The sequence below is a fragment of the Clinocottus analis genome, unplaced genomic scaffold (assembly GCF_023055335.1).
Source record: "Clinocottus analis isolate CAN_PGR_092001 unplaced genomic scaffold, fCliAna1.0.p SCAF_10, whole genome shotgun sequence".
NCBI classification, from domain to species: domain Eukaryota; kingdom Metazoa; phylum Chordata; class Actinopteri; order Perciformes; family Cottidae; genus Clinocottus; species Clinocottus analis.
The window spans coordinates 18,943,973-18,969,627 of NW_027175821.1; the positions used below are offsets into that span (position 1 = coordinate 18,943,973).

General features: G+C 43.1%; 2 protein-coding genes across 4 annotated transcripts; one reads left to right on the top strand and one right to left on the bottom strand.

Annotated features, from left to right (window-relative positions):
* The first annotated feature begins 294 nt into the window (after positions 1 to 294).
* lbx2 (ladybird homeobox 2) lies at positions 295 to 1,870 on the top strand. The gene is made up of 2 exons (XM_068593993.1): positions 295 to 659; positions 1,346 to 1,870. The coding sequence occupies exons 1-2, from the start codon at positions 335 to 337 to the stop codon at positions 1,810 to 1,812; spliced, it is 792 nt and encodes a 263-aa protein (XP_068450094.1). The 5' UTR covers positions 295 to 334; the 3' UTR covers positions 1,813 to 1,870.
* A 5,175-nt stretch (positions 1,871 to 7,045) lies between these two features.
* pcgf1 (polycomb group ring finger 1) lies at positions 7,046 to 13,688 on the bottom strand. 3 transcript variants are annotated; one of them, XM_068591249.1, is made up of 9 exons: positions 13,601 to 13,688; positions 12,450 to 12,552; positions 12,188 to 12,340; positions 11,871 to 11,942; positions 10,938 to 11,043; positions 10,746 to 10,788; positions 8,540 to 8,623; positions 7,519 to 7,599; positions 7,046 to 7,226 (listed from the first exon to the last, which is right to left on the bottom strand). In XM_068591249.1, exons 1-9 carry the CDS (start codon positions 13,685 to 13,687, stop codon positions 7,176 to 7,178), a joined length of 780 nt encoding a protein of 259 aa, XP_068447350.1. In that variant the 5' UTR covers position 13,688; the 3' UTR covers positions 7,046 to 7,175. The 3 variants fall into 3 exon arrangements, with proteins under 3 accessions (XP_068447350.1, XP_068447340.1, XP_068447333.1); XM_068591239.1 differs by having other exon boundaries at positions 8,540 to 8,626; XM_068591232.1 differs by having other exon boundaries at positions 8,540 to 8,626; positions 12,450 to 12,555; positions 13,601 to 13,687.
* Positions 13,689 to 25,655: the final 11,967 nt, after the last annotated feature.

Below are 25,655 nucleotides of genomic sequence, written 5' to 3' on the forward strand. Positions count from 1 at the left end.
TTTCTTGCTCGAGACAGCTTCTTTTTTTTTTTTTACCCGTGCAGGGCTTCACCCCTCCAGTCTGTTACTTCCTAAAGATCTACATGGAGCTCGGCAGAGGAACTGCGGCTCTCTGAGGGGAATACAGTCCGGCTGCCTTTCCAACACGCCCGGAGGAGCATGGTTATGTTGGAGGAAAGCTCTCAGGCGAGCTAACTTGCGGCTTTGAGTGTCAGCTTGTAGAGGTTGTTGGGGTCTACGGGAGAAAAGCAACGCAGAGGAAACACACGTGTTAAAACTGCCATTTGAATGAAATAATCAACTTTTCTGGAAGCAGCGATTCTTCGGGACTGCGATGACCTCCAGTAAAGACATGAAGGCGGGTTCAGTGTTGCAGTCCAGCGGCGAGGAGAGGAGACGGGCTCCCCTGGACCAGCTGCCGCCGCCGGCCAACTCCAACAAGCCTCTGACGCCGTTCAGCATTGAGGATATCCTGAACAAGCCCTCGGTAAAGAAGTCGGTGGCCAGTATTTGTCCGCCCAGAGTGCTGGAGAAGGTCTCGGGCTCCAACTCCGCGCGGAACGGGATCAGCACTCCCTCGTCGCCGCTGTGCGCGCTGGAGGAGCTCGCCAGCAAAACGTTCAAGGGGCTGGAAGTCAGCGTTATCCAGGCGGCCGAAGGTAAACACGTGCGGGCTTTTATGTTTAATAATGCAAGCTGCACATTTTCTGATGGATGGAAAAACGTGTTTGTTTTTTTTAAGAGAAGCGAGCGCCACGATCACAGCTGACTCACAGCTGACATGGCTGAGTTTGTTTAGACTTTGCATGTGGAAAGGCTCGGACAGCTGTGTGGGAATGCGTACATGGGGAATGGCACATGCACGTTTATGAATGTGCATATGATCTGTTGAATATTATATGTACGATACACGCTGACACTGTGGCCTGTGTACAGCTATGTGGATGAAAATGGACAGACTGATCTGTTATACTGCACACACATTCACCTAAAAATTGTATTCGGGTGTACAATTATTTGTTTGGCCCAACATTTTTTAAATATATTTTTATACATTATTTCATTTATTTTTCTGTGATATTTTCTTTATTTGTGACAATGTTGACAGCATTTGTTTTTTTAAAAAGGCCAGCTCAGTGACGTTCAGCTACGTTTATCAAATCACGGAAATCAAGGAAAATATATTTATTTTGCTTTAAGGAAAAAATATATATATTTTTAAAACAGCGTGTAAACCGAGGCCTTGCTGCTGTGTGTGTGTGTGTTTTTTTGTTTTTTGTTGGGAGGATTGAGTGAGTGACCCTCGCAGTTGTTTCATTCGTCTCGTATGTTTCCTTCCTCCAAGGTCGCGAGCACGTCAACGCGTTCGGACAGAGGCAGACGTCGAAGAAGAGGAGAAAGTCGCGGACAGCCTTCACGAACCACCAGATTTACGAGCTGGAGAAGCGGTTCCTGTACCAGAAGTACCTCTCTCCGGCCGACCGGGACCAGATCGCGCAGCAGCTGGGGCTCTCCAACGCGCAGGTCATCACCTGGTTCCAGAACCGCAGGGCCAAACTCAAGCGGGACCTGGAGGAGATGAAGGCGGACGTGGAGTCGCTAAAGAAGATCAACCCGCAGACCCTGCAGAAGCTCGTGAGCATGGAGAGCATCGAGGAGTCCCGAGAGGGCGAGGGGCCCGAGGCCAGGTCGCCCAGCGTGTCCCCGACCTCCCAAGGACACCGGGCCTTCCCGCAGTCCCCCTCCTCCTCCAGAGACCAAACCACGGATGAGTTCTCGGAGGACGACGAGGAGATCGAGGTGGACGATTGACAGTGAAGGCGGCCTGTGGTTTTCATAAGCAACAACTAAAAAGAATATTACACAAAAAGGGGACTTTTTTTTCTTCCCAAACTTTTTTTGCACGGATGTTAACAAAAAAAAAGGAGAATATATACATTTAAAAACATTTCAAGATTTTTTTTTTTATCCCCCCTCCCCTTCCTCTTTTTTTTCTTCTTCTTCCTCTATTTAATTTATTAATCGGACTTGTAAAGCCTTCCAGGTCTGTGGTTTAGCTTTCTGCACCGTGTGTGAGGAATATCCGGTTTCAGACAACCCAAACTGTTATGGTACAGTAAGACTGAAAAATTGTGTGATTTTTTTTTCTGCTCCGTTTTTACGAGGGAGGGAGGGAGGGAGGTGGAAAGTTGTGCAATTATTGTTGCTTGCCATTTTATTCTCATTCTTCAGTTACAGAAACCGGATCTGCCAAATATTGAGATCCTCCTTTGTTTTGTGTGACTGCACAGCGCGGAGTCGATGTGTCACTCCGTCCCTCCTCACGTGTACAATTAGTCTTTTTCCTTCTTTTCTTTCCTGAGCGAAGTGTGTCTCCATCACGCAGGCCTGTTCGCGTCACTTCTCACACTTTGACACGCTCTGAGTTCTGTACAAAGATCAAACCTCCATATGCGATAATTTTATTGTAACATTCTATTTAATCAGCATCTATGTAAATAAAGGTTATATGATATTTCAAAGGAGCTACCGGCGCGATTGCGTGTGTGATTGTGCATAAAGTTTTGACATAACATCCCAAAATGAAAGATTTGAAGGGTGACACATTGGACGGAATACTAGTATTACACCGACTTAAAGGGGACGTCAGAAGGTAACATCATATACATCTAAATCCATAAATATAAATAATATATCGGTTTAATATGGCCTGTGTCGTTTATAGGAATGCCATGAGATAAAGTCACGCTAATTTCCTTTATGACTTTCATAAGATTATAATAACACGAGGATTTGTCCTGAGAAATTAAGCAAATACATAACAACCCTCACAAAAAAGTAAAAAAAAACAGCTCTGCTTGGTAAAAAACTGCCCTGTTGAATAGCTGACCCCTGCTTTCAGCCTGGAAGTGCCGTGACTTCAATTAGCAAAAAGCAACTGCCTTTATTCCCATTCTTTCGTCCGGCTTTGAATGCCTCTTGTCACAAGAAGGTCCCGGTCTGGCCGCGGCTTGTCCCGCCCCCGCGCCATATGTTTTCTTCCTCCTCGATGCATCGTCTTCTACACAACTAGTCGACATGATTGATTAGGTTAACCCGCCTCTGCCTCACATAACACAGCTTCCAGCGGGCCGCGGGCAATAATGGGCACGCATCTGCCACTCTGAGAGAGAGAGAGAGAGAGAGAGAGAGAGAGAGAGAGGGAGAGGGAGAGGGAGAGAGGGAGAGGGAGGGAGGGAGAGAGAGAGAGAGGTGTCCCATGAATAGCAAATGGTTTGGTGTGAGGATCCTAATGAATAAGCCTCAATGGGAGGCAGTGGAAATGTGGCGTGCTGCTGCTGCTGTTGTTGTTGGCCGACCATTTGTAACAGTTGTGTGTGTGTGTGTGTGTGTGTGTGTGTGTGTGTGTGTGTGTGTGTGTGTGTGTGTGTGTGTGTGTGTGTGTGTGTGCAGGAGTGGAGAGAGGTGTTGTCGTAGTTATTTGACGAGATGCTGTATGAAAACAATATGCATGCGTAGTGTGCAGTGTGAGCCGGTTAGTCAGGCGTCATGTTGCCTTCGAGGTCATCGGATTCTTCTTGTGGAGACTCACTGGGAGTTTGTATTGGAGGCTGTTTAGTGTGAAGCTGTTGTGGATATTCAAGAGAGAGGGAAACAAATAACGTTGCAATGTATTTTACTTTTTAAAAAAAAAAAATATAATCTCTTAGTCTCTCTCATTTCCATCATTTCTAAAATAAAACTCAGACTAAATACATTTCCAAAATAGAAGGCTGCTCAAACCTGTATTTTAAATCATATATATATATATATATATATATATATATATATATATATATATATATATATATATACACATATACATACAAAGGAATCAAATAGCAGCAGGCCCTCTCACTGCCACCCATATGCTGGTAAATAACAATAAACAAATAAATCCAGACAGACTCTGACTACGAGGAGCTCCAGGGCTCGTTAGGACAGAATGTTTCTCCTTCTTCTTTTGGTAGAACAGCAAGCTGGCGAGCACAATAGAAGTAATCGGCTGGAATCACGGAGGTTGAAAAGTCAAGTAGGCCTTTTATTATGAGCCACTGCACGAGGACAACATGAGGACCTTAAAGTCAGGGGACACACGGGAGTCCTCATCCAACTAGCAACTATCTTATTTATAATATGAATTATAAATAATATGATTAATAATATTATATATATACAAATACATATATACATATACATATATATACATATACATATACACACAAATATATAACAATTAATTCTAAATGGATCATATTAATTTATCTCAGTGGCATTCCTATAGTTTTCAGGAGTTTTCTATACTTACATTATAGGACATTTAAAACTGAAGGTTACAATATAAAACATGGTTATTAACTATTTTTATCATCACAATTGACTGCTTTAATATTTAACCTTCACATATATTCCTCTTTGCGTGACTGTTTTCCTTAAAATGTCATTAAATCTCAGGTGAAATGATGCAAATGAACTCTTTAAAACAATACTACCTTTCTTTGGGGGTTATGATCAGAAACATTAAAGTCCAAAAGGAACCAACAGAGACGGAGCCAACAAGAACCTGACATTCTCCATTTTGGGCTAAAGGTCACAGCTTTAGGGGATTGTTGTTTTTTCAACATACAGCGGGACTTGCTGAGGCTTTATTAGACAAGGGAACCCCATAGTGTGTGTGTGTGTGTGTGTGTGTCTTGCTTCTGACGGGTGTGCAGGTTTACAGTGAGTTCATTATACCCGTCATTTAAAAACACGGAGCAGCTAAAGGTTTAATTTAACTGAAGGTGATTGGGAAAATGTAAAAATATCTCCACACTTGATAAAAGGCCTTTCAAAATGTCAGCAGACAGAAGAACAGACATCTTTCCATATTATTGACCTCTACAGTCAAATGGAAAAGCACTGCTGTGCCCTCGATGAACACACGGGCTTCTTGTGTATGAAATCTAAACTGCATTCAACCTTTGACCTTTAAGCCACTTAAACACTGAGCACAGACACTGTACGGTGGACACGAAAGTACGGTTTCACCTACACAATAATGTCCAGAGCAATTTCTCCAAAGGATCAGCGGTGCCACACGTTGCTGAAATGTTGTGTGTCTTTAGAGTCGAGGCTCAAGAAGACACAGAGCTCGTCTGTAGCATCAGACCCGTGTCAGGTTATCAGAGGCCTTCCTTCGCTTTGGACAAGAGAGAACACACACACACACACACTCACACACACACTTTAAAGCCTGTTTCTGGCCTGAAGTCTAAGGAGCAGCATGTGCGCCACCTAGTGTACAGTAAATATATCACATAAACATTTAAACACCATGGTGGGACTTCAGCTGCTTTTAAATTGTGCCACATGCTGCTTAAAAAGGGAGCACTCACTCTGCTGATTTTGTCTGTGTTGAAGTGTGGAGGGAAGTTTCTGAAGTCAACAAAAAAGAGTCATATCAGAGCACAATGTCGAACAAGAAAGAAACTGCCTGTTAAATTGGGGGTGTGGAGTTTGAAAGACGTCATGATGAGTGATGCTGTTGAGCTGCATTGATGGAAAAAGAGTTCAGCAGTTTGGGAGCCAGCGATGAGGAGTCAGGATATCTCTGCTGCATCACTTTGAACCATTCCCACAACGTTACGTACACGCAGAGACACGTTGAAGATCTCCTTTAAGACACCACAACGGGTGTAATAATGCTTTTTTTCAAATCAAAATATGTCCATACATGATATTCTAATTTTAATAAATATTACGAGTATATATTAGAAGTGTTTTACAAGCAGCTAGGACATTTGTTTCCAGGCACCGTATGAACGACATACAGGAGCATATATAACAAAGATTCCTCTTCAATTATTACATCAGTGTTTTGAGTTAAGAAAACACCCTTTGACTAGTTTTTAAATCACACCTCTTAGAAGTTACACAATACGTTTAAATAAGTAAATATGTAATAACCCCCAACAAAAAAATGCACCTACATATAAAATCATAAACAGATCCGTCACACATGTCCTGAAAACCACGGATCGGGGCGGAGGGACACGATAACATCGCTCAGATATCAGTGAAGTCAATTATGAACATGGAGCGAGCGCGGCTGTAAATGTAAGAGCAGGCCGAGGGACGGAGATCTGCGCGTGACACCCGGGAGATGACAGAAAACTACTGCTTCACCCGCTGCAGCTTTACGGCCCTGACTCACGACGCAGCGAGTGCGTCGGCCAGAGGGCGGAGACTGACACAAAGTGACAGCTTTGCGTCATCGTATCACTCCGCCGCGTGTTCACCAGACACTCACACACACTCACACACACTCAGGGATCACGGAGCAGCGACGTCTCTGCAACGGAGGCCGGGCAACGCAAACACCTGCTGCAGTCTGCAGGAAGAACCGCAACTTGAGAGGAAATGTATTCTCGAGCTAAAGGCAGTGGCCTCAAAACAAAAGCTGCACATGAACGGATTCAAGGCGACCACGAGCCAGACTGCGGCGACCCGACACGACGTGAGCCCCCGCTGAGGGCTGCTGGGACCTCTGCTGGCTCCTCCCCCGGTGACGGGCGGCGACCAATAGAATAACGTCTGCTGAGAAGTTGTGAAACAATAAAACATGAACAGAGTCCCTGCACACTACGAGTAGCTGCTGAAAAATTATACGTAAATGTTGAAGCATAGCTGGTAAAAAAAAACAAAAAAAAAACATGCAAGGGTAAGTTGACTTATCTTTACTGCATGTTGAATATGTGACCCAACTACAGCAGCGGCGTGATCGTATCCATTTCACTGCAACACACTGGTGCTTCATACTCATTTTCCCTCGACAACGTACAACACAACAGGTTCTCCAGGAGGACTGCAGGCCGGCTTGACTTACTGTGAAGCTTGTGCAAGACATCCAAAGTACAACAACGTACTCAGGAAATTAAATAGGTGCAGCAAGTCAAAGCATGCAGCATGACATTGTGTTAATATATAGAAAACACGCTGCTGTAACAGTAATATACACCATTGGTTTACCATTTCAAAATTTATTTTCAAAAATACAAAACAAGGAAAATAAGCATATGTACACAAACACTATTAAAATAGAATATGTATTGTCCAAAATATGTACAGCTGGTCATCAGGAGTGAAAACAGGTCCTATCTGCTCCGTTTGTCCTTGATGGTGTAGTGAAGAACTAGCGGTTGGGCCTGTGGGGAGAAAAGATTTCACATTGTACGTGGGATGGAAACACTTCACGAAACTATTAACATCTGCAAACTAAAAGTTACTTTCTTCATATTTTTTATTAAGTGTCAAATTCAACACTTCCCACTTCCACTCGACTGAAGACGTTTACTTTAAATTTGAAAATCTTAAGTTGTGCCACACAATGATTAAAATAGTTTTTCAATTTAAATTAACGTCATCCCGACTTCTCAAACTTTCGACGGAACAAACTGAAGGAATGTGTTGCTGGCAGCGGCCGCCGGTGTCCCGTACCTTGCCAAACCAGTGCGAGAGCCATAACCGCTTCATGGTCATGTGATCGGGCAGAGACTCGTTATTGAACAGCATTTGGACCTGGAGGGAGACCACACAAACAGATGTGAAGGGGGAGGAAACGGAAAGCAACATCTGCCATTATTTTTTTTGATACATGAGAAAACTCGCTTGATGCTCGTAAAACATGCGACGAGGAAGTACAAATACTTTTTGCAGAGGGACAACAAGACAAACTAATGGAGGTTTTTGGTCGACGCGGCTTTGTAGCAATTATGAAAACACACACACTGTATTAATGGGAGGATTTAACCCAGAACCGCCTTGGCGGAGCCTCGGCAGTGACAGGAAGTCACAGGAAACCCATTCATCCCTACAGAGCCGAGTGACCAGGGAAACACGGCAACTTTATTGGCCGAAGAAATCTAGACAAGGAACGGCTCAAACGAGTCCTCGAGGATCACGAGCCGGCAGGTTTGAGTGCATTCCTGCTTCTGCACGGCCGTGATTGTTTAATTAAACAACGAGGATTTAAAATCTAAAAAACACACAAGGAGTTATGGTTTGCATGTTGTCAGGTTACCCGTCTTTATAGACATTATAGACATAAAACATGTTTACCAAACTTCTGCTAGCCAATCAAAACCTGTTTTACAAACAGACCGTGTGAGTCACTCCTACTCTCCCTTCACGTATGAACTTGGAAATTCTTCAAAAAATATGTAATTAATGACGAGGGAGCTTTGAATGTCGCCGGTACCTCAGTTGGATGTTTCACAAACTGACGACAACAACCGAGACAACCGCTGATTCAGCAACGGCCGACGTTCACGTGTGAAGTGTTATAATCAAAAATGTTGTTTTTTTAAACTCTGCAGACATCGTTCGTCTTTAGAAGTGAGAGTGAGGCAACAAAGAAGCTATTGGACACGTTTGTCCTCACCTGCATATATTGCTCATTAACGCGGCGTGACCCATAATGTCTTCTCTTAAACTGGGACCAGGAGGAGTCGGGACTGACCTGGTGCTTTTCCACGTTCAGCCGATGACAGAGCACTTTCCGTAGGTGTCTCACCTCCGCTCGGACCGAACAGCGAACGAACTTCTGCTGCGGAGACAAAGACGAACAATGAACAAACCTGAAGGGAACAATATGAGAACCAAGGAGGCAAACCCAACAAGTAGTGCACACCAGCTGAACGTGCAACTATGGAGCAAGTTGGCGGGGGTTCTTTATAAAGCCAGCTTGATTTACCCTGATATTTAGCACGTAGCTGTACCGTGGAAACATCCCTCACTGTCCGATAGGATGTGCTTCACAGCATCACTGGTTGCAGACTGACGGTTTTTTGGTTGTCGTACACATATTGTAAAAAGCGCGTCAGTTATAAACGTCTCTTTAGTTTTACTTGCAACAGCAGAAGTACAGGCTGCCGTTTTTCCGTTCTAGATATCAAATATCTTAAGTTTTTATAACGTCTGTCCAAAAGTTTACCATCACAAACTGTAACAAAAAGGTGACGGAGCACCTTTCCAAAAGAAAACTCTCCCGTTACACTGAGATTTACAGTGAAGAAAAAACAGCTCACTGCTGGACATTTTCCGCTCCCAAATGACTTATTACACTCAGGCGGGGAACTTCACTTCCCTTTTTCCGCCTGAATGCAGTGAAAGACAGTATTTCTTTACACGCAAATTTTTTGAACTAAATTTCCACCTCGGGTAAAAAAACATTGGATTATGAATGGACGTGCAGGGAGAGAGGACAACGTGTCACAAGAAGGTTGAGTCAAATGCAATTCAAATATGTTGATCCTATTTATAAAGGGTCATACGGAGGTCAGAGGGAAACAACTGCCAGATAATATTGCCCTACTTTAAAATATGATTAAAACCCCAAACAACAAGATGCAGGTCTGTTTGAATATTGGACATCACAGCATTCAAGATGAAAGAATCTTTAAGGTACGATGGAGAGTAAACACGTACACATGTACTAAGACGAGCTCTTGATCCATGTTACTACACAGTGGTACATGTTGGAGCAGCAGTGCCCTCTGCTGGCCAAATAACGCCTCCGCAGCGCGAGGAACGATGTTTGCAGAGCAGCGGGAATAAATGAGCTCCTTGGAATTTGACACATTTGTGTTTTAGTTAAATTGATGCCCCCTTGATCTTTGATCAAGTCTTTATTCACTACAATCTGAGCATTATACAATAATACTTGCAATGCCTTGTCACACTCACACACACACACACACACACACACACACACACAAATGGGCCTGTCAGGAGCATCCAGCCGCACAGGGAAACCCCTGACAAGGTAAGCACTTTTTTCACTTTAGTGGGTTGGCAATTGCTTAACGAGCTGCATTTCAAGTAGCACGATGTGATTTGTGCGAAAAGGCATCAGGAAACTAAGAACGTTCATTCTTATATACACCGTTTGTTATGAACATCGGGAACCAATGTCATAATTGGAATCTCATATTGTGTCGAAAGATACTTAAATATATATATATATATATATATATATATATATATATATATATATATATATATATATATATATATATATATATATATATATATATATATATATATATATATATATATATATATATAGTTTTTATTGTAGTCAACATTTTAAACCTGCTTTTGTTGTTCTTTTAGGACACTGGTCTGATATTCTGACACACGAGTTAATACAAATAAAACAAACGTGAAAGTTGTATTGATACAAATCTTAAGTCCTCCAAGTCAGCACTAAATCACCGTAAACACTGAGTCGACATCTCGGTCATCGGGCCTCAACAAAAACAAACAAACCCTCTCAAACAATTACAACATGTCCAGTTACTGAGAAACTCGCAGTTTGGAGGGGAAACAAAGAATGATTATACGCCTCGCCGGTGTACTTGTCCCACTTATCTCCGACTCTAAAGGCAGCCGGAGTTACCCGCTCCGAGTGCTGAATTCTGCCGTTGCTGCAGATGTCATTGTGCCATGTATTTGCTTAGCAGTTAAGGGTAGAAAATTACTCGCTCGGGCTTCAAAAGTGTGCCCCTGGAGACGTGTTTTTGCACGGTTGTGCAAACCGGAGAGCCGAGTCATTTTTGAAAGCATCCATAACCAGCGTGGCAATTTTACTAAGTACACAGACTGCAGTGAAATACAGCGCTATAAGCTGTATAAATCTGAGTGTGTGAAAAAATGTGACTTACCTGAAGAGTGAGTTTCGTCTTGTCTTTCCCAGCAAGCGATGAACTGTGAAGACAAAACAGAGCCCATGGATTTAAAACGCAAATATCAGACCAGTTGAAAGTCGGACACGCTCGGCAGCATATTTTATTGACGAATCTCGTTAGTGATTCACTGCATGACGTGAAGAAACACAACCAAAGACAAAAGCTCACCTTAGCCGTTCTAAACACAGCGACACCTGCTCATCGTATCTGTAAAAGTGAGCTTTCGAATGGTCAAAGCTTGTGTACGGTAAACCTGTGGCATCGGGTATAGCGTCTGGTGAGAAGGAAAAAAACACACAAAAAAACATAAAATCAAATTACACATTAATCAGCATGACTGGGCAACCGAGGAGCAACTCCTTGCACACAACACCATACAAATGATGTGTTATAACTGTTCAGTAATATCAATGTACTACTCTACGCAAAGACTAATATCTGCCCGGTAACAGAAAAATTTAAAGAACTTCAGTCCGTCTTAAATAGCCGTCGTTGCACAAGTTAGTTTCATTCATCAGCTACGGGAAACCAATGCATACAAATAGCAGTTTAAAACTCTGTGAAACCAGAAGTTATTCCACCTGCAGCTACTTCATAACAACTTTTACGTTTCTTGATTAAAGCTGTGAGATGTACAGGATGTGTTGTGTTTTAAAAGCATGTTTTATTGCATTTTTAAGTGTCCAGCTCCCGTGATCAGCTGAGCCGTGTTTGAACTGTTGTTAAATTACACACACAAAAAATGACTGAAATTACTCAGAGAGAAAATGAAGAGCTGAAAAAGTTGAAGACCTTTTAACAAACTGATGTTGTCAAAGAGATGGGCTTCATTAAAAAAAAAAAGTTTTGCAAAATGACCATTTTGAGCTTATTTGGCCTTTTTTTGTTATAAGTAGAAGATGAATGATGTCACAGTACATCCACTTTGCTTAAGTTCCATTCAGAAACAAACACCACAGCAATCACAGGAACACCAAATACGTCACACAAATGCGAAAAGAAAAAAAAAAGAGAGAAAAAAAAACAAACACACTGATCTCTTGAATCCAAAAACACACAAACGTAATCGCAGACTGAGACGTTACTAAGTGGAAGACTTACCGTCTCCAGTTGGCTGGATGACTCTCTCCAACCCACGTGACTGATAAAACTCCTTTATTCTCTTGTCTTCGTCTGTTAAAACACAAACATTGATATTAGACAAACACGACAGACATGGACACAATGCTCATTTCCAAATATGCAAAAGAGAAGGTGTTTACAATATTTGACACTGTCAATGATGAGTTCAGTTGTAATTTAACATTTATTTAGAGAAAACCGTTTTATCCTTAGCTGTAAATATTAGCCCTCACTAGAACGGATCATTTAGATCACAGCTGATACAGACAGTAGTGCGGTTGCTCTTTCATACGTACTTTCTTGTAGTCCAGGCACCAGTTTGAAGACAATGTCCTGCATCACTCGGTCCAGTTTGAGGTTGAGTAAAGGCTGCGTTTCATGGATTTTGATGTTGCACATTGGACAATACTTGCTTGTCTGCAGGTATTTCACGATACAACTTTTACAGACTGTGGAGCAGAAAGAAAGCAGAGACGTTTCATTCTCACTCCGTTGTCTCCACGTCGAGTTAAATGACGTGTAAAAGGCGTTTACGTCTCAGCTCTGTTAAATACTCACAGGTGTGCAAACACTCTGTAATTGTCGTAGCGTCGATGAAGTAGCCCGCACACAGGTAGCAGACGATGTGTTCGTTCAGGTCCTTGATCTTCAGCTTCACTTCCTCCTGTCAAGATGGCATTTGGGTGTTATTTTTACTTGCTTTTGAATGTTTTTGTATTCTTCAAAACAAAGCTGAAGGAGCGCACACACAAGCCTTGAACTCAACAGAAAATATATACAATGGAACCATAAACAGTAACTTTGCAAGTATTTGAATTATGTTGAGTTAATGGTTGCTTTTTAAACATTTTGGAGCTACGTTTAATGCAAACTGGACAAGCAGCATTCATCTTTTTCATGGCATAAGAAGGTGAGAATAAAGTAGTGTCCTCTCCGCTGCAAAACTGCGTACAGGACTCCGCCACCACATGACGTCATGACGTTTAACCCTCCAATGACTTCCACGCAGAACCAGCATGTAGTCGGGGGTCGTGACTCAGGTCGTAGTCCTGTCCAGCCAGAGTGGACAAAACGGCGGACCCTGACCTTTGACCTTCGCGTCAGACAAACGACGTACCACGTGAGAAACGTGCACACACGTCAAATGTGAAGGGACGTGGGGGTTTCTAAACAGGCGTTAGTTTCGTCGACGGATGCAGACGAAAGTCACGCGCAAAAACTCACGCGTTTAAAAGAAGAAGAAAAAAAAACAACGAAACCCAGCGGCAGCAAGAAAACAATCCGCGGTTACTTCGTTTTTTTTGTTGTTGTTTTTTTTTTACAAAGATGAACGAACTCGCGGAGAGCGGCGACCATTACCGGCCCGACACGAACACACGCCGCTCGAAACACAAGTAAAGTCCCAAACTGAACTTACGAGCACGGCTTAACGTGTGAAACAGACGGTTTCTTGGCGGGGGTTTCACCGCACGCCGCTGCTCCGCTGAGGCAGAACAACACTCGGTGGACTCCGGGCGTCCACGCATGCTCACACGGAGCTCCCCCCGCACGAGCGCTTTGAGCGTCGCTCTCCTCTCCTCTCCATCAGCGCCGCGGAGACGACAACGATCTCCCGCTAAATGCGCGCGTTTAGCGGGTCTCCCCCGCGGCTCGGCTCCCCGCACGTCCCTTCCCCGCAGCGGACGCGCTCCAATAACATGGCCGCTCACCTCGTTCCTCAGCGGGTCCAGTTTGTAGACGGACTGTAGCTGATTTCGTAGCCGCATCGCTATGGCCATCGGACCTTGCTCCGCCATCTTTGGGAATTATGCGTAGTTCCGGGTAAACCGGAAGTGTCCTTTTGTACAATCTGGAGGAGGCGGGTAACTGCGAAATCAATGCGAGAAAAAAATAAAAAAAAGTGGAGTAAAAAGCCACTTTACCAAACCGGAAAAAAAACAAAACACAACGTCTCAAATATGTAGTGGCACGCTCACTGCATGCAGGCACATTACCTTCACTTTATGTTTTAAAAAACAAATTGCAACTTAAATGATCCACATTTATTTAATGCACCAAGGGATTGCAAAATAAAGAAAGGGAGTTATACCCTACCCTTTTAATATAAATCCACCAAAAACATTTTTTAATATGAGCCAAACTTACCATAAGGGGATTTCAATGGATTATCTGCATATTTTAAAGTATTTTAAAGGGGTGAAAATCCCTGTTACTTTAATTATTTAGTCAAATTGAATGTGTCACCCCAAAGTGTTATGGATAGTATATACATTATAGGCTGATTATTCAGCTTTATGTTTAAAAGAATCACTGAAACATGCACTCTTCTATATACAGTTATATGACATGCTCACACTGGCGCTTTGTTAGTTACACTAAAAGATTTATGAAGAAATCTGTCTTTTGATTTTTCAGGCTTTTATTAGGAAAACATGGTATTCTCAGTTTAACTTTGGTTAAATATGGTGAATAGATGGGCTGGAGGGCCGGCTTGATGTGTTAGCCCTGTGATAGTCTGGCAACCTGTCCGGAGATATTATTAAAAAGATATTATGAAAAAGACATTATTTAAAATAATGGATGGATGTAAATACACTCAGGCTTCACTCGTATGCGTGTTAGTCTGCTCTCTTGGCAATAGAGGGCACTGCAGGCACACACTTCAACCATTGGGCCGCAGCCTTTACTTCGTGCTGATACTTCTGTGGCATCATCGAGTCGAGCAGTGTCATACAGTCATCTGTGCACTAAAGGGGTTGAATTAGTTCATGAAAAAAGATGCCTGCTCAGCGGGCCAGGCCTTCACGTTGTCTTAACAGAGTATGTGCACACAAAGCCTCCAAGTCTTAAACCAGTGTAGATAGACTATGGCATTATATTCCTACTTGATTTTAGTTTTTTGTTACCGGTGCAAATCCAAGCCTGCTAAAAAGAGGCACAGGCGTTTTTGCCGCTGGCCCGGATTGAAATCATGTTGACAATGATGTAGTACTGCTGTTATTCAAACCGCATGACACAAAAGGATGAGCGCTAATAGTGCCTCTATACCTGTAGGTGTTCCAGGATAAAAGATGAAAATGTGGGAAAAACACTGTTCAACCACAATCCCCTGCAACAACATGGTGGGTCTTGTAACCTGAATCCTCTGACATATTGAGTACGGTACTCAGGCATCATGGAGGGTGGCCTGCTTTCACCACGGCACGCAATCCCATTAACTCTGCTAAGTTACGTCACACACCTTGATGCCGATGACACAAAAAGCTAATCAGCAATGTAGCATCGAAAGAAAAATCAAAAGGTATATAGTACGTTTTTCAGAATGTACCAAAAACAAAAACGTGTAAATATACATATGTATTAAACACAATGCAAATGAGCTAAATTAGGTTAAACATGTATTTGTTGCCTTCATAAAACCCCAAAAGCTAAACTGAGTTTAATTGGTTATATGTATCTAATCTTTGCAGCGGTAACTCTTTCACTTAGGAGAGAGCTTGTGACTGAAGTGTTTGGGGGTTGAATGAGTACTTCTCTCCCTCCCTGAACAACAACCATCGAGGGGCTCTTGAGAAAAAGAACTGAACCATTGGCTCGGTGGCCGGCAGTGGAGGCCTGCGGTTTCCCAGACTCACGTTTAAATATGTGTGAATATGAAGTAGGGTGTTGAAATGAAAGAGTGTGTGGGCTCCACTAACATTTTCCTACATAATCACGTGGCTTGTGTGATTGGGACAATATTATTTAAATCAACAGTTTGTATTGTGTTGCGCTGGGTTTCTTTGTTTTTATTTCTGCGGCAGTGAGATGTCTTCATGCTTATATAAAAGTAATCTGAGGTTTTTACTGAGACCAGTTTATTTTCCCCAACACAATTTACTTCTAATTATTTAATCATGAGAAGAAGGAAAAGTATAGCTTTGCAGAAAAATTAATCTGCAAATGGGGAAGAAAATGTATTCTTGGTTGTGGCTGAGTTGGGAGTCAGCGCCTGTACCCTGTTTGAACAGGTCGACGTATTGGTATTATGTGGAGGTCTCCCTGATCCCTCCCAGAGGGCTTCCAACCTGTGGACCACCCAAAAAGCTGCCGTCCCTAACAAAGACTCGCCCTTCATTCATCCTTTTGTAATTTCCCAGTTTGTCTTATTCTAACCACCTCAGTGAGTCTGCAGCAGCTGAACTGGGTCAGTGTGCAAGCCATTTATTGAGACTGTTAAATCTGGCATGACTGTTTGTTTATTGGTGTCTGTCCGTGATAACTAAGACTCATAATTGATGTTGTTTTCTTCGGAGATTTACATTTTGGATAAATATTTAAAATGGTACGAACTTTAACCACTGCTCACATTTTTAAAAAAAACTTCCCTTTTTGCGTTCATCCTTTTTTGAGAGAAAACTTGGAACACCTTTTGATTTTCTTTTTTTCTATCTCCAGATGAATAAGACAAGCACTTGCCAATGAAGTCCAAATCAGATTCAGTCAATCTAAATTGAAAAACAAAACAAAAGGCACAATATATTTTCATTCTTGGCAGCATTTTCTTTTAGTTTGAAGAGCCGTTGTGATCAGTCTCGCTTCAGTGAACCTTCATAGTCGGGCCTTTTGTCCCCTGCTGTCTGCCGTTTCCTCTTGCCATGTAACGTCTTATCTGCTGGGCCCGCGAGGTCACTGCTTATCTGACTGACAGGGCTTTGACTCCACGCGATATCCAAATAACCTGAGGGCCTGGAGGCGCGGGAGGATCACAGCGTGGCAAAATCCAACGGCCGGGAGAAGAATTGAGAGAGTGAGGGAAGAAGCAAAAGAGCCGACGCGAAGGCAGAGGATCAAGACAGATCCAAGCTTTTCATTTGTTGTCATTACTTCACGTCAAAATCATGGACAATACAACCCCTTTTTCTTGAAGTGCCTGCAAATCTGCCAGTTATTTCTCCCGGCGTTCACTTTTATTTGGGAATGATTCGTTTATCTGCTGGATCGAACACCTGCCAGGACTACAAAGGCGGTGCTATTATTAATAATTTGAGGTTTATGTTTTTATTATGGAAATGACAGAAGTAAAAAAAAATGCGAGGGCGGTTTCTAGACTTCCTCTCTGCGTCTGCCCTTCGGTTGGATGTTGACTGTTACTCCTCGTAATGAAATCACGCATGAGGAAAGTCCTTCAAACCACGAGGGTTCGATTCCACTGAAAACTCTGAGGCGACAGAGACCCCATTTACCTCTGTCCTGGACATCCTGTGCCAAAACAAGTACACAACCACCCTGCTACAAGAACATGAGGCCCGCCATGCCAAAAAGGAGGCCCCTACATCCCCTTCCCTCTCTCTCTTTCTCCCCCCCACCTCTCTCTCTCTCCCTCTCGGAGCAATCAGAGCATGCAGAGGTGGACTGCAGCTTTTGTCTCTTTTGCTCCACCAATTGGCCGCCAAGTGGCAAGCTAATGACGAGAGCCCTCTTGGAATGACTCCAGAGAGCAGTACAGCTTGCGCTGCTTGATGGGCGAGGGCATAATGAATGATGTAGGGCAAGCCCTTAGGCCTCCGCCTGGCACAAGAACCCCAAACGTCCAATATCGCAACCTGAAGCACTGCGAATGCTGGACCAAACACATGCACAGGGATTTGTCTCCATGAGAAAATAGTGCCAGGATTTACTGATGAGTCACATAATTGCATAGCATGCACTGACACACACACAGCACAAAGAATAAAGGAGTCAAATATAGTGTAAATCAACAAAATACACACACACTGCATTCTATATAATGGTGTGCGTCTGTGCAAATGGTTATCACATTAACTCCATACAGAGTGCAAACTGGATCATTATTCATTTCTTATCATTTGCCAGTTTACTTGACAGAAACAATGACCACAGATCAGCATGACACATCGCACATGGTGTGTGACAAAGCAGCACAAAGAAAACATATTACATTTGTTTTTCACAAATACACTACATGTATTATAATTATTTTTCCCTATTCACATCTGTTTCTCTATGAAACAGACAGCGGCTTGAACCACATGGCAAAGTCTGCTAGCAGGGTTCTGTACGTCTGATTCCTCACAGAGACAAGGACCCTCAGCAGCAGGACTTCTCCGGTACAGCAGGTACCTGGTCAAGTTGGTTGCGAGCCACCATTTCTTTAAGAAGAAGAAGAAGAAGAAGCAACATCTCACCCTGCTTTGCCACTCGCGATGGAAAGCAGGTCTGTGCTCGCTCGCTGTTAGCTCGGCAGCTAACTAGCGCTCGCTGTTAGCCAGTGTGTGTATGGAGCGGCGTTTAACAGCTGATAAGACTATGACTCAGACAGTGATATGATATGTAGATAATCCACTGCCCGCCACTGCCAAAATGTGTGTATTAGTTGTAGCATTTTTCGTCAAAGTCAATGTTTTTTTTAATCCGATATTTTTAGTTACAATTGAGTAAATATTTCACCCCAAAAAAGCGGTCGCTAACAAGTGGCTAACTGAGACGAAACATCATCCCGCCGTATATTCGTCCGACTTCTTCTTTTTGGTGATGAAGTGAAGTCATGTCGCGTTTATCACACCACGTTTATCACACCAACGTTAGCTAAAAAGCTAACGTTGGTGGGATAAACTTCTGCTGATTGCATTTAGGCTTCAGACATTATCTTGCTGAACAAATTGTGAAAGTATTGTTGGTGTTTGTTTGATCTTATTAACTGTAATAATCTATAATCCATTGTCTGACGCGAGAACCAGGTGAGGATGCGTCCCTGTATCCTTGCGGCGCTCTATTCAGTTGGTCTATATACATGTTTTAATCTTTTTCTGTTTGTGTCTTCAGAGGTACATTGAATCACTATCACACCTTTGAAATCAGCAGTTGTGGCATGCCTCTTTTGCACTGAAGTAAACATGCAAATACAGTTCAAGCACACAGAGATCTGCTGCTTTGACAACCACTCTCTTTTGTGTTGTTGCAATGAATCCTCTTGCAAAGCGAATGCATCACATTTTACTACAAAGGTCACATTTCTCTTCCTGTGGGAGTCAGAATGCCTTGAACAGAGCAGCCCTCAGTTCAGATGAGCTAGAGGCCAAATAATGAATGACACTATTGGAAGATGCTGCGATAAGACGAGTTTGCCAGCAAGAACAAGTTGGCCTGCCAGTGTCGGGGGGAAAAGAAAGCTCCGTATTAAATCTTATTAATGTGGCACAATAGAGCTTTGTCTGTCATATATTGAATTTTCATTAATCACGTGCGCGTGTGCAGCTTTTGTGGAGAGTGTATCTGTGTGCTCGGGCCAGTGTGTGTGTCAAGTGCACACACACACATGCACTCACAAAGATGCAGTGATCCGTGATAACTTTCAAGCGTCTCGGTTATCTCAGGATTATCAAAGGACTTTGACTTTTCTCCACAAGTTTCATGAAACATGAGCCTTTTAATTATGAAATAATGAAAAAAGAAGAAAGAAAAAACACATTTTAGGAGTTTGTGGAATTGTTAAGTGAATCCTGCGACCAAACAGGTAACATTTCAGTGGTTTAAACGAATAAGTTCTCCCCATAAAGCATGTGGACTCTTACAGGCCCTTGAGCAAGGCACGGGATCTACGAGTTCAGTATTTCTCTGAATTGAGTAATTCTCTCTGCCTCCCTAAAAATGGTGGTTGTAGACTCTCTCTCTCTCTCTCTCTCTCTCTCTCTCTCTCTCTCTCTCTCTCTCTCTCTCTCTCTCTCTCTCTCTCTCTCTCTCTCTCTCTCTCTCACACACACACACACACACACACACACACACACACACACACAGATCGAGTCATGCTATGATAAGGTGATTTGTTGCATGTGCTCATAATCCACCCACTCATAACAAGAAGCACATCATGTAATTTATGGATCAGGGTATGTTGCATAACGGAGAATTTCAGTAGCTTTCGTGAGGATACAAATTACAATAAGCAATCTAATTCGGACTTTGGAGATCGCTCATCTCTCACGTGATGTGACCAGATTGTTACGGGCCAGCCATGCGAGCTGCCCATACTGATCTCTCTTTGATATTTAAGACACACGGAGAGGAAAGGCACACTTGTTCGTCTTTTAATCCGCTGTATCTTCAGGGAGGTGCACGCTCACTTATCACGCAGCCATCTTATCTTCATGGCCATTTAAGAGAATACGGGTAAAAGGGAGAACAAACTCAGCAGAGAGGAAGCGTCACCGAATCCCATTGAAGGATGCAGGCTCTGTGAGCTTTTTGTCAGTTTTGGACCTCAACAAACAGTATTTGCAAGTTTTAAAGTTCTATTACTATTCTGTCTTGATCACAATACATTATATAGTTATATTGTATTCTATAACTTTATGTTGTTTTTTTTGTCTAAAAAGCGTTTAAAAACCTGTATAATTTAAAGGTTCCCGTTATGTTTTTGACCACCGGAGGTGCTGTGGAGCAATGTTTTGTGCCGGTAGGTGACACGTTCAATACTATCCCACTCATCGTTGGCGATGGAAACATAAGCATGGTCTAGCAAAAGCCAGGGGAAAAATAAGACCATCAAAACGTTGTTTTGATATTTAAAAAACTACTTTGCAAATGGTTCAAAACATTTTTTTTTGTTCAAAAACCGCAACAGGGTCATGCAGATCGGCTCGTTTCATCAGTTCTAGTTCGAGTGGAGACACTCATTGTCTCACAATGTTCCAGAAACTTTAAAAATAAAGTCCCTGTATATTTGTGAGATTGGCATTTTAAATTGGGTTAAGTGATTAAAAATACAAACCTGTAATATTTCAAACCTGTAGTATTTCATTTGACACAGTTGCTTTTAGGAGACGTGTAGAGTGAACAGGAGACGAGCTCAGGGAAGCGGAGATGACATACAACAAATGTCCCCAACTGGACCTAAACCCTCTCGTTGCATTTACATGGATGCCACCAGGACATGGGCCAAAACGAAGCTTTAATACAAAAATAGTGAAATGGCAAAACAATACCATCGCTGCTACCACATGCCAAGTCTGTGAAAATGCTGTGCGTTGACATGCTGTGCACAAGGTTGTTCCTTTGTCTCCATAAAGATCGATATCAACCACCTGCAACTCGCTGAACTGCTTAAAACATGGCGGCCTTGTAACACCAGTTTGCAACATCCAGAGAAATGCACATCAAAGAGTGACGGTGCTCCAAGATGCCTGTGTGTGTGTGTGTGTGTGTGTGTGTGTGTGTGTGTGTGTGTGTGTGTGTGTGTGTTTGCGTGAGATAATGGCAATCCTTTGATGCCTGAGCATGATTTGGTTCCAGCTTTCTGGCGCATTGTTTCCCTTTTGGCCTCCTGTAAAGAACTTTGATGAGGACCCAGAAGAGAAGACCCTTATTGCCTGCACTTACTGTGTCAGTAATGGAATTGTTTTGGAGACTTCTCATCTTCTTTTCTTCCAGCCTCACATGCAGGCAGTCTTTCATCTGTCTCTGCCATCTTCCTTCGTAGCGTGCAACTGCCGAGACCGGCGGCCCGCGCCGCCACCTCTCGGAGGAGGCGGAGCTATCTGCACACGTCACCGGGGCGGGAGCTGACGAGTACGTATGTGTGATTCATCGGTACTTACAGCAGTTGCTGCACATGTAGATGACGTTTAATAACATGGCGCCGCTTTTGCAATGCAAGTCTACTGGGCATCTAAAATGTGAAGCCACCGTGGCTGAAGTTTAAGAGTATAATGAAGTCTTTGCACAGAGAGAATGCTCAGACACCGATGTGCAGGTTACAGCTTTTGTACTTCTGGCTAAATGCAGAGTCATGTTCATAAGTTTGCTGGTATTAGAAATGATAAATTATAAACTGTATGAAGTCGATATGAGCAGTACGAACACAATATTAACTCATTCATATTATTTTCAATAATATTATATTTTCTAATTAAAGACTGGCTTTGATGCAGTTGCAAAAAAGTAAAATGTATTGGCAATCTGTCAAATGTAATTAAGATATTTCAGTCTGGACTAAAGTGATGAATCGACTATTTGATTGACAGCCATCTCCTGAGCCGTGCTGCTAACATGGCTAAGAAAAGACGAGGGTCAGATTCACCTTTAAAAAGTGGACACATTGTCAACACACAATTTGAATTTAACATAAAAAAACATCTGTATTTCCACAAATTCAATACATATATATTATTCTCATTAATTGCATAGTTTTAAATGTAATTTCTAACTTTTTTAAAAAGCATCCAGCGTGGACTCATCGTTTACCTTATTTGTTGCTCACCATCATTTGCACAAACCAGCCCAGTCACTAATTCCTCCTGAAATTAAAAGAAATTGTTAGAGGGCCATACATCAATTTCCAGGCCGTGCCTTAAGAAAGCGGCTGCTTGGAGTAATTACAGGGAATCAGAGGCTAAGTGGTGTAAGATCAAAGGAAGGCATTCTTCTGTAATCCTGGGGTGTTGCAAATCTTTTGTAACGTGGTCGCTGCGCTCCACCACTGTTTGACATCTATTTACTGTATAAAAAAGAACGGTGCCATCAATTACGGGCCTGCTAGTGCTGTTGTTTACTTTTGCCGAGGCCTGAGTGCCGGGGCCGGCTTTGTGAAATATAGATCTCCCCTCTCCCCTGTTTGCTCTTCGCAGTCGAAGGTGTGCTCCCTTGCTTGCCCTTGGCTTTGGGTCGGGGGTTGTCTGGCTGCTTCCTGGTCTCTGATGTAGGCTGAGAGATTAAGGGGGATTGAGTTTTGGCGGCTCTCAGGTTTTGTATGTTTGTTCAGTGTTGAGACGTGGAAACTGACATGTTCCTGTCTGTCAGCCGGCTGCGGGACCGACGGCTCGACCTCCATTCGGTGCAAAGAGGAGTCACTGATTGGGACGTTAGCCTTACGCTGTTTGTAATATGAGTAAAATTGGGATTTGTGCACATTTTACTGAAATACTTTGATTTAGCCCCATGATATAAAGCTTCTATTTTGCTGCTGTATAGTTTGGGATGCATGAATTCAGAGAAAAGGAAAAGCAACAGAACAAATTAGCGACCTCTCGTTCAGGTGACGAAGACTTCTTGTCCGCCTGGAGCGAAGAAGGAAGTAGCGTGACGTTAAAGTGCCAGCTGGTCCACTGAAGCATGGGGAGGTAGTCCTGTGTCATCGTTTGATACAAAACCTCAGGGCTACGTCTCACAAGACCATGGTTCACTCTAATTTTGTAATGAATTACATTTAAACCCGAAACCATGAACTTTTTAAAAACCACACCAAGTTGTTTTAGTGCCGGATCCGAACCAAACCTTCACCAGAGCAGCGTCACAGGAGAACACATCCTGCACAGGCCTCCAGCTGTGTCCCTTCCCTCTCACACTGTGTCTTTGTAACTGAGATGTCAGGTGGCAAGCTCACCTGGTGGTTGAACGTGTGCTTTCATAGAAGTGACACTCACCTTTTACCTTTACCTTGTTGAGGAGTCTGAAAGCCCGGAGGGATTTGGATCTTTATCACAAGTCATTCATTTTATCTGCCTACCGGGCAGGAAGTCAACAACACGGATCTCAAACACAACACATTGCTTTAAATGCGTCCTGCGTTGGGATCCTACCTCTGATCCTCCATGCATGTCATCCGCGTCAGTTTGAATGCTCAAATAAACTCTGTCCTTTGCTTGATATAAAAGCATGTCCGTAAAAGAGATCAAAAGGAGGCAGATTTGAACCCGAGCGTCTGACCTGGAGTCAGACTGTGTTTACCTATCGTCTGGTCGTGTTCCTCGCTGGGAGGCTTGGTCACAGCTGGTAACGGTGGAGGTTTGGCGAGGACAACCAGTCCACTGCACACATTTCCCAGCTAATGGAGAATTTGTGAGTGAGAGCCTTTAATTTTCTGAAAGGTGGGTGGATCAAAGATATGATATGATTAAAGGAGAACTAAAGCACGCTGTGCCATGTGGAATAAGTGGACAAAGGGTTCTTTCAGGAGCCTCCTACATGTTTTGTTGTATGTACTCACCCTCTTTGAGGACGGGGTCATATTGGAACAAGGGATTTTATGACAAACGGTGCTTTTCTCAATGATTTTAGTCATTTCATTAACTTCATTCTTTCTAGTTTTTATATACTTAATCCTTTTCTGTTGTCAATAATAAAGCGAGAATAAAACACATCACAAAAATTACTTTACTCTGTTTTCAAGCCACCAGCATCATAAAAGAACTTTTTTTAAAATCGTAAATCAAAAAGAAATGAGGAAAACGGAATAAATAAGACTTGCCACCACTTTACCTGAAATGCTGTGCACATGACTATCATGTTATCAGAAAACATTGACACATCCTCCATAACATCTGTTCTGCTTCTTAAAAAGTGAGCAGGGCACCGCGTGATCCCGCAAACCGCTCACTTAAATGAGCTGCTTTTGGAGAAAGAGTTCCCTCAGTTACCTTCTGATGACGGCGCAGGTATAAGTCATCGTGCCCTGGTTTCCTGCCTTGTGATTAGGTGTCGTTTGTCTCTGATTTATAGCTCGGGGTATAGGAGTTGGTCGTATTCTCAATTACTGGTCTTTACAGACAACAAGGACGATGCATTAACTCATCCTTTATCAACTGAACTTTAAATCATGTTGCATTCCTGTCCAATCACAGCTCACTAATCGTCTCTCCGGGTCCGCTGGGAACGGACCGAGCGCTGAATCATCTGTAGGTGGTCTAATCATCTCAGATCCTCACCCGGACTCATCTTCACTGGCATCCCCCCCTGCCCGACCCCGTGGTGACTTCACTTGAGTCTGCGAGACACACACACACACACACACACACACACACAACCCCATAAGTGGTGGTGCTGACCCAAGAAGACGAATCAGAAAAGCCGCGGGGCTCGGCCTGCCCGACCAAAGGGATGAGGTCATCCGACAGAACCTAATTTTCCCTCAAATTGCACCTCTGATCAGCGCGGTGTTTCCTGCAACAATTACACTGACCCCAAGCCCTCATTAGCAAATAGTGTGGAGGAGAAAAAAAAAAGGAGAAAAGAAAAAAACGGGACAAAGACCAGTTGGTTTGAGAGAAGCAGGATGTTTAGTTCAGAGAGCGTTTTTCTATCTCGCATCATGTCTCGAGGCTCCTCATCGCCGTCTGATTAAGGGGGTTCTGCATCATGTGCTGGGAGTCTGACGGCGAGGCCGCTCGGAGTGAAGTGAGGGGTCACGGTGCCACGTCCCTCACAAGAAGCCGGTTTGAGCTTTTGACAAATGCATCGACCGATTCAAACAAAACAAAACAAAAAAAAAAAGATTTATGCCATTTTAAAGAACACCCACCATTAGGAATCCATTTGCAGACATGAGAGTCAAGCTTTTAAAGCAGTGCATTGAGGCTGTTAGCTATTTTTGGGGTCTTTCTTTCTTTCCTTGAAGAATGAGGCACTTTTGGAAACGTTAACTCGTACTGCTACAACTCTGAAAACGTGCCACGAAAGCATCCAATTAGGAGGCTCATGTTTCTCCTTACCACGCTCACACACAAAGACAAACACAATCACAGAGGCAGACCCTTTTAAAAGACAGTATGCACCTGGCACCACCGAGGTCAGATACAGGACAGCTACGGTATCGTGTGTTTATTATCTTTTAGCCGCGCTAGCAGCGAGGCTTTATGAACGGGTCCAGCGCTTTGTCCAGACTGAAATAACAACCGTGTGATTGCTGTCACATATCGTAGAGACATTCATGGTGCCCAGAGGATGAAACCCAATGACTTCAGTGATCCGCTTCCCTTTAGCTTCAGCGCC

Bases quoted from the DNA above. Each gene is read 5' to 3' on its own strand.
- lbx2 (XM_068593993.1), top strand. From the start codon at position 335: ATGACCTCCAGTAAAGACATGAAGGCGGGTTCAGTGTTGCAGTCCAGC. The intron at 660-1,345 runs GTAAACACGTGC...CCTTCCTCCAAG, and splicing joins CGTTATCCAGGCGGCCGAAG to GTCGCGAGCACGTCAACGCG.
- pcgf1 (XM_068591232.1), bottom strand. From the start codon at position 13,687: ATGGCGGAGCAAGGTCCGATGGCCATAGCGATGCGGCTACGAAATCAG. The intron at 10,789-10,937 runs GTGAGCTTTTGT...TTGTCTTCACAG, and splicing joins CTGTGTTTAGAACGGCTAAG to TTCATCGCTTGCTGGGAAAG. The intron at 7,600-8,539 runs GTCAGTCCCGAC...GTCTCCCTCCAG, and splicing joins TGAACGTGGAAAAGCACCAG to GTCCAAATGCTGTTCAATAA.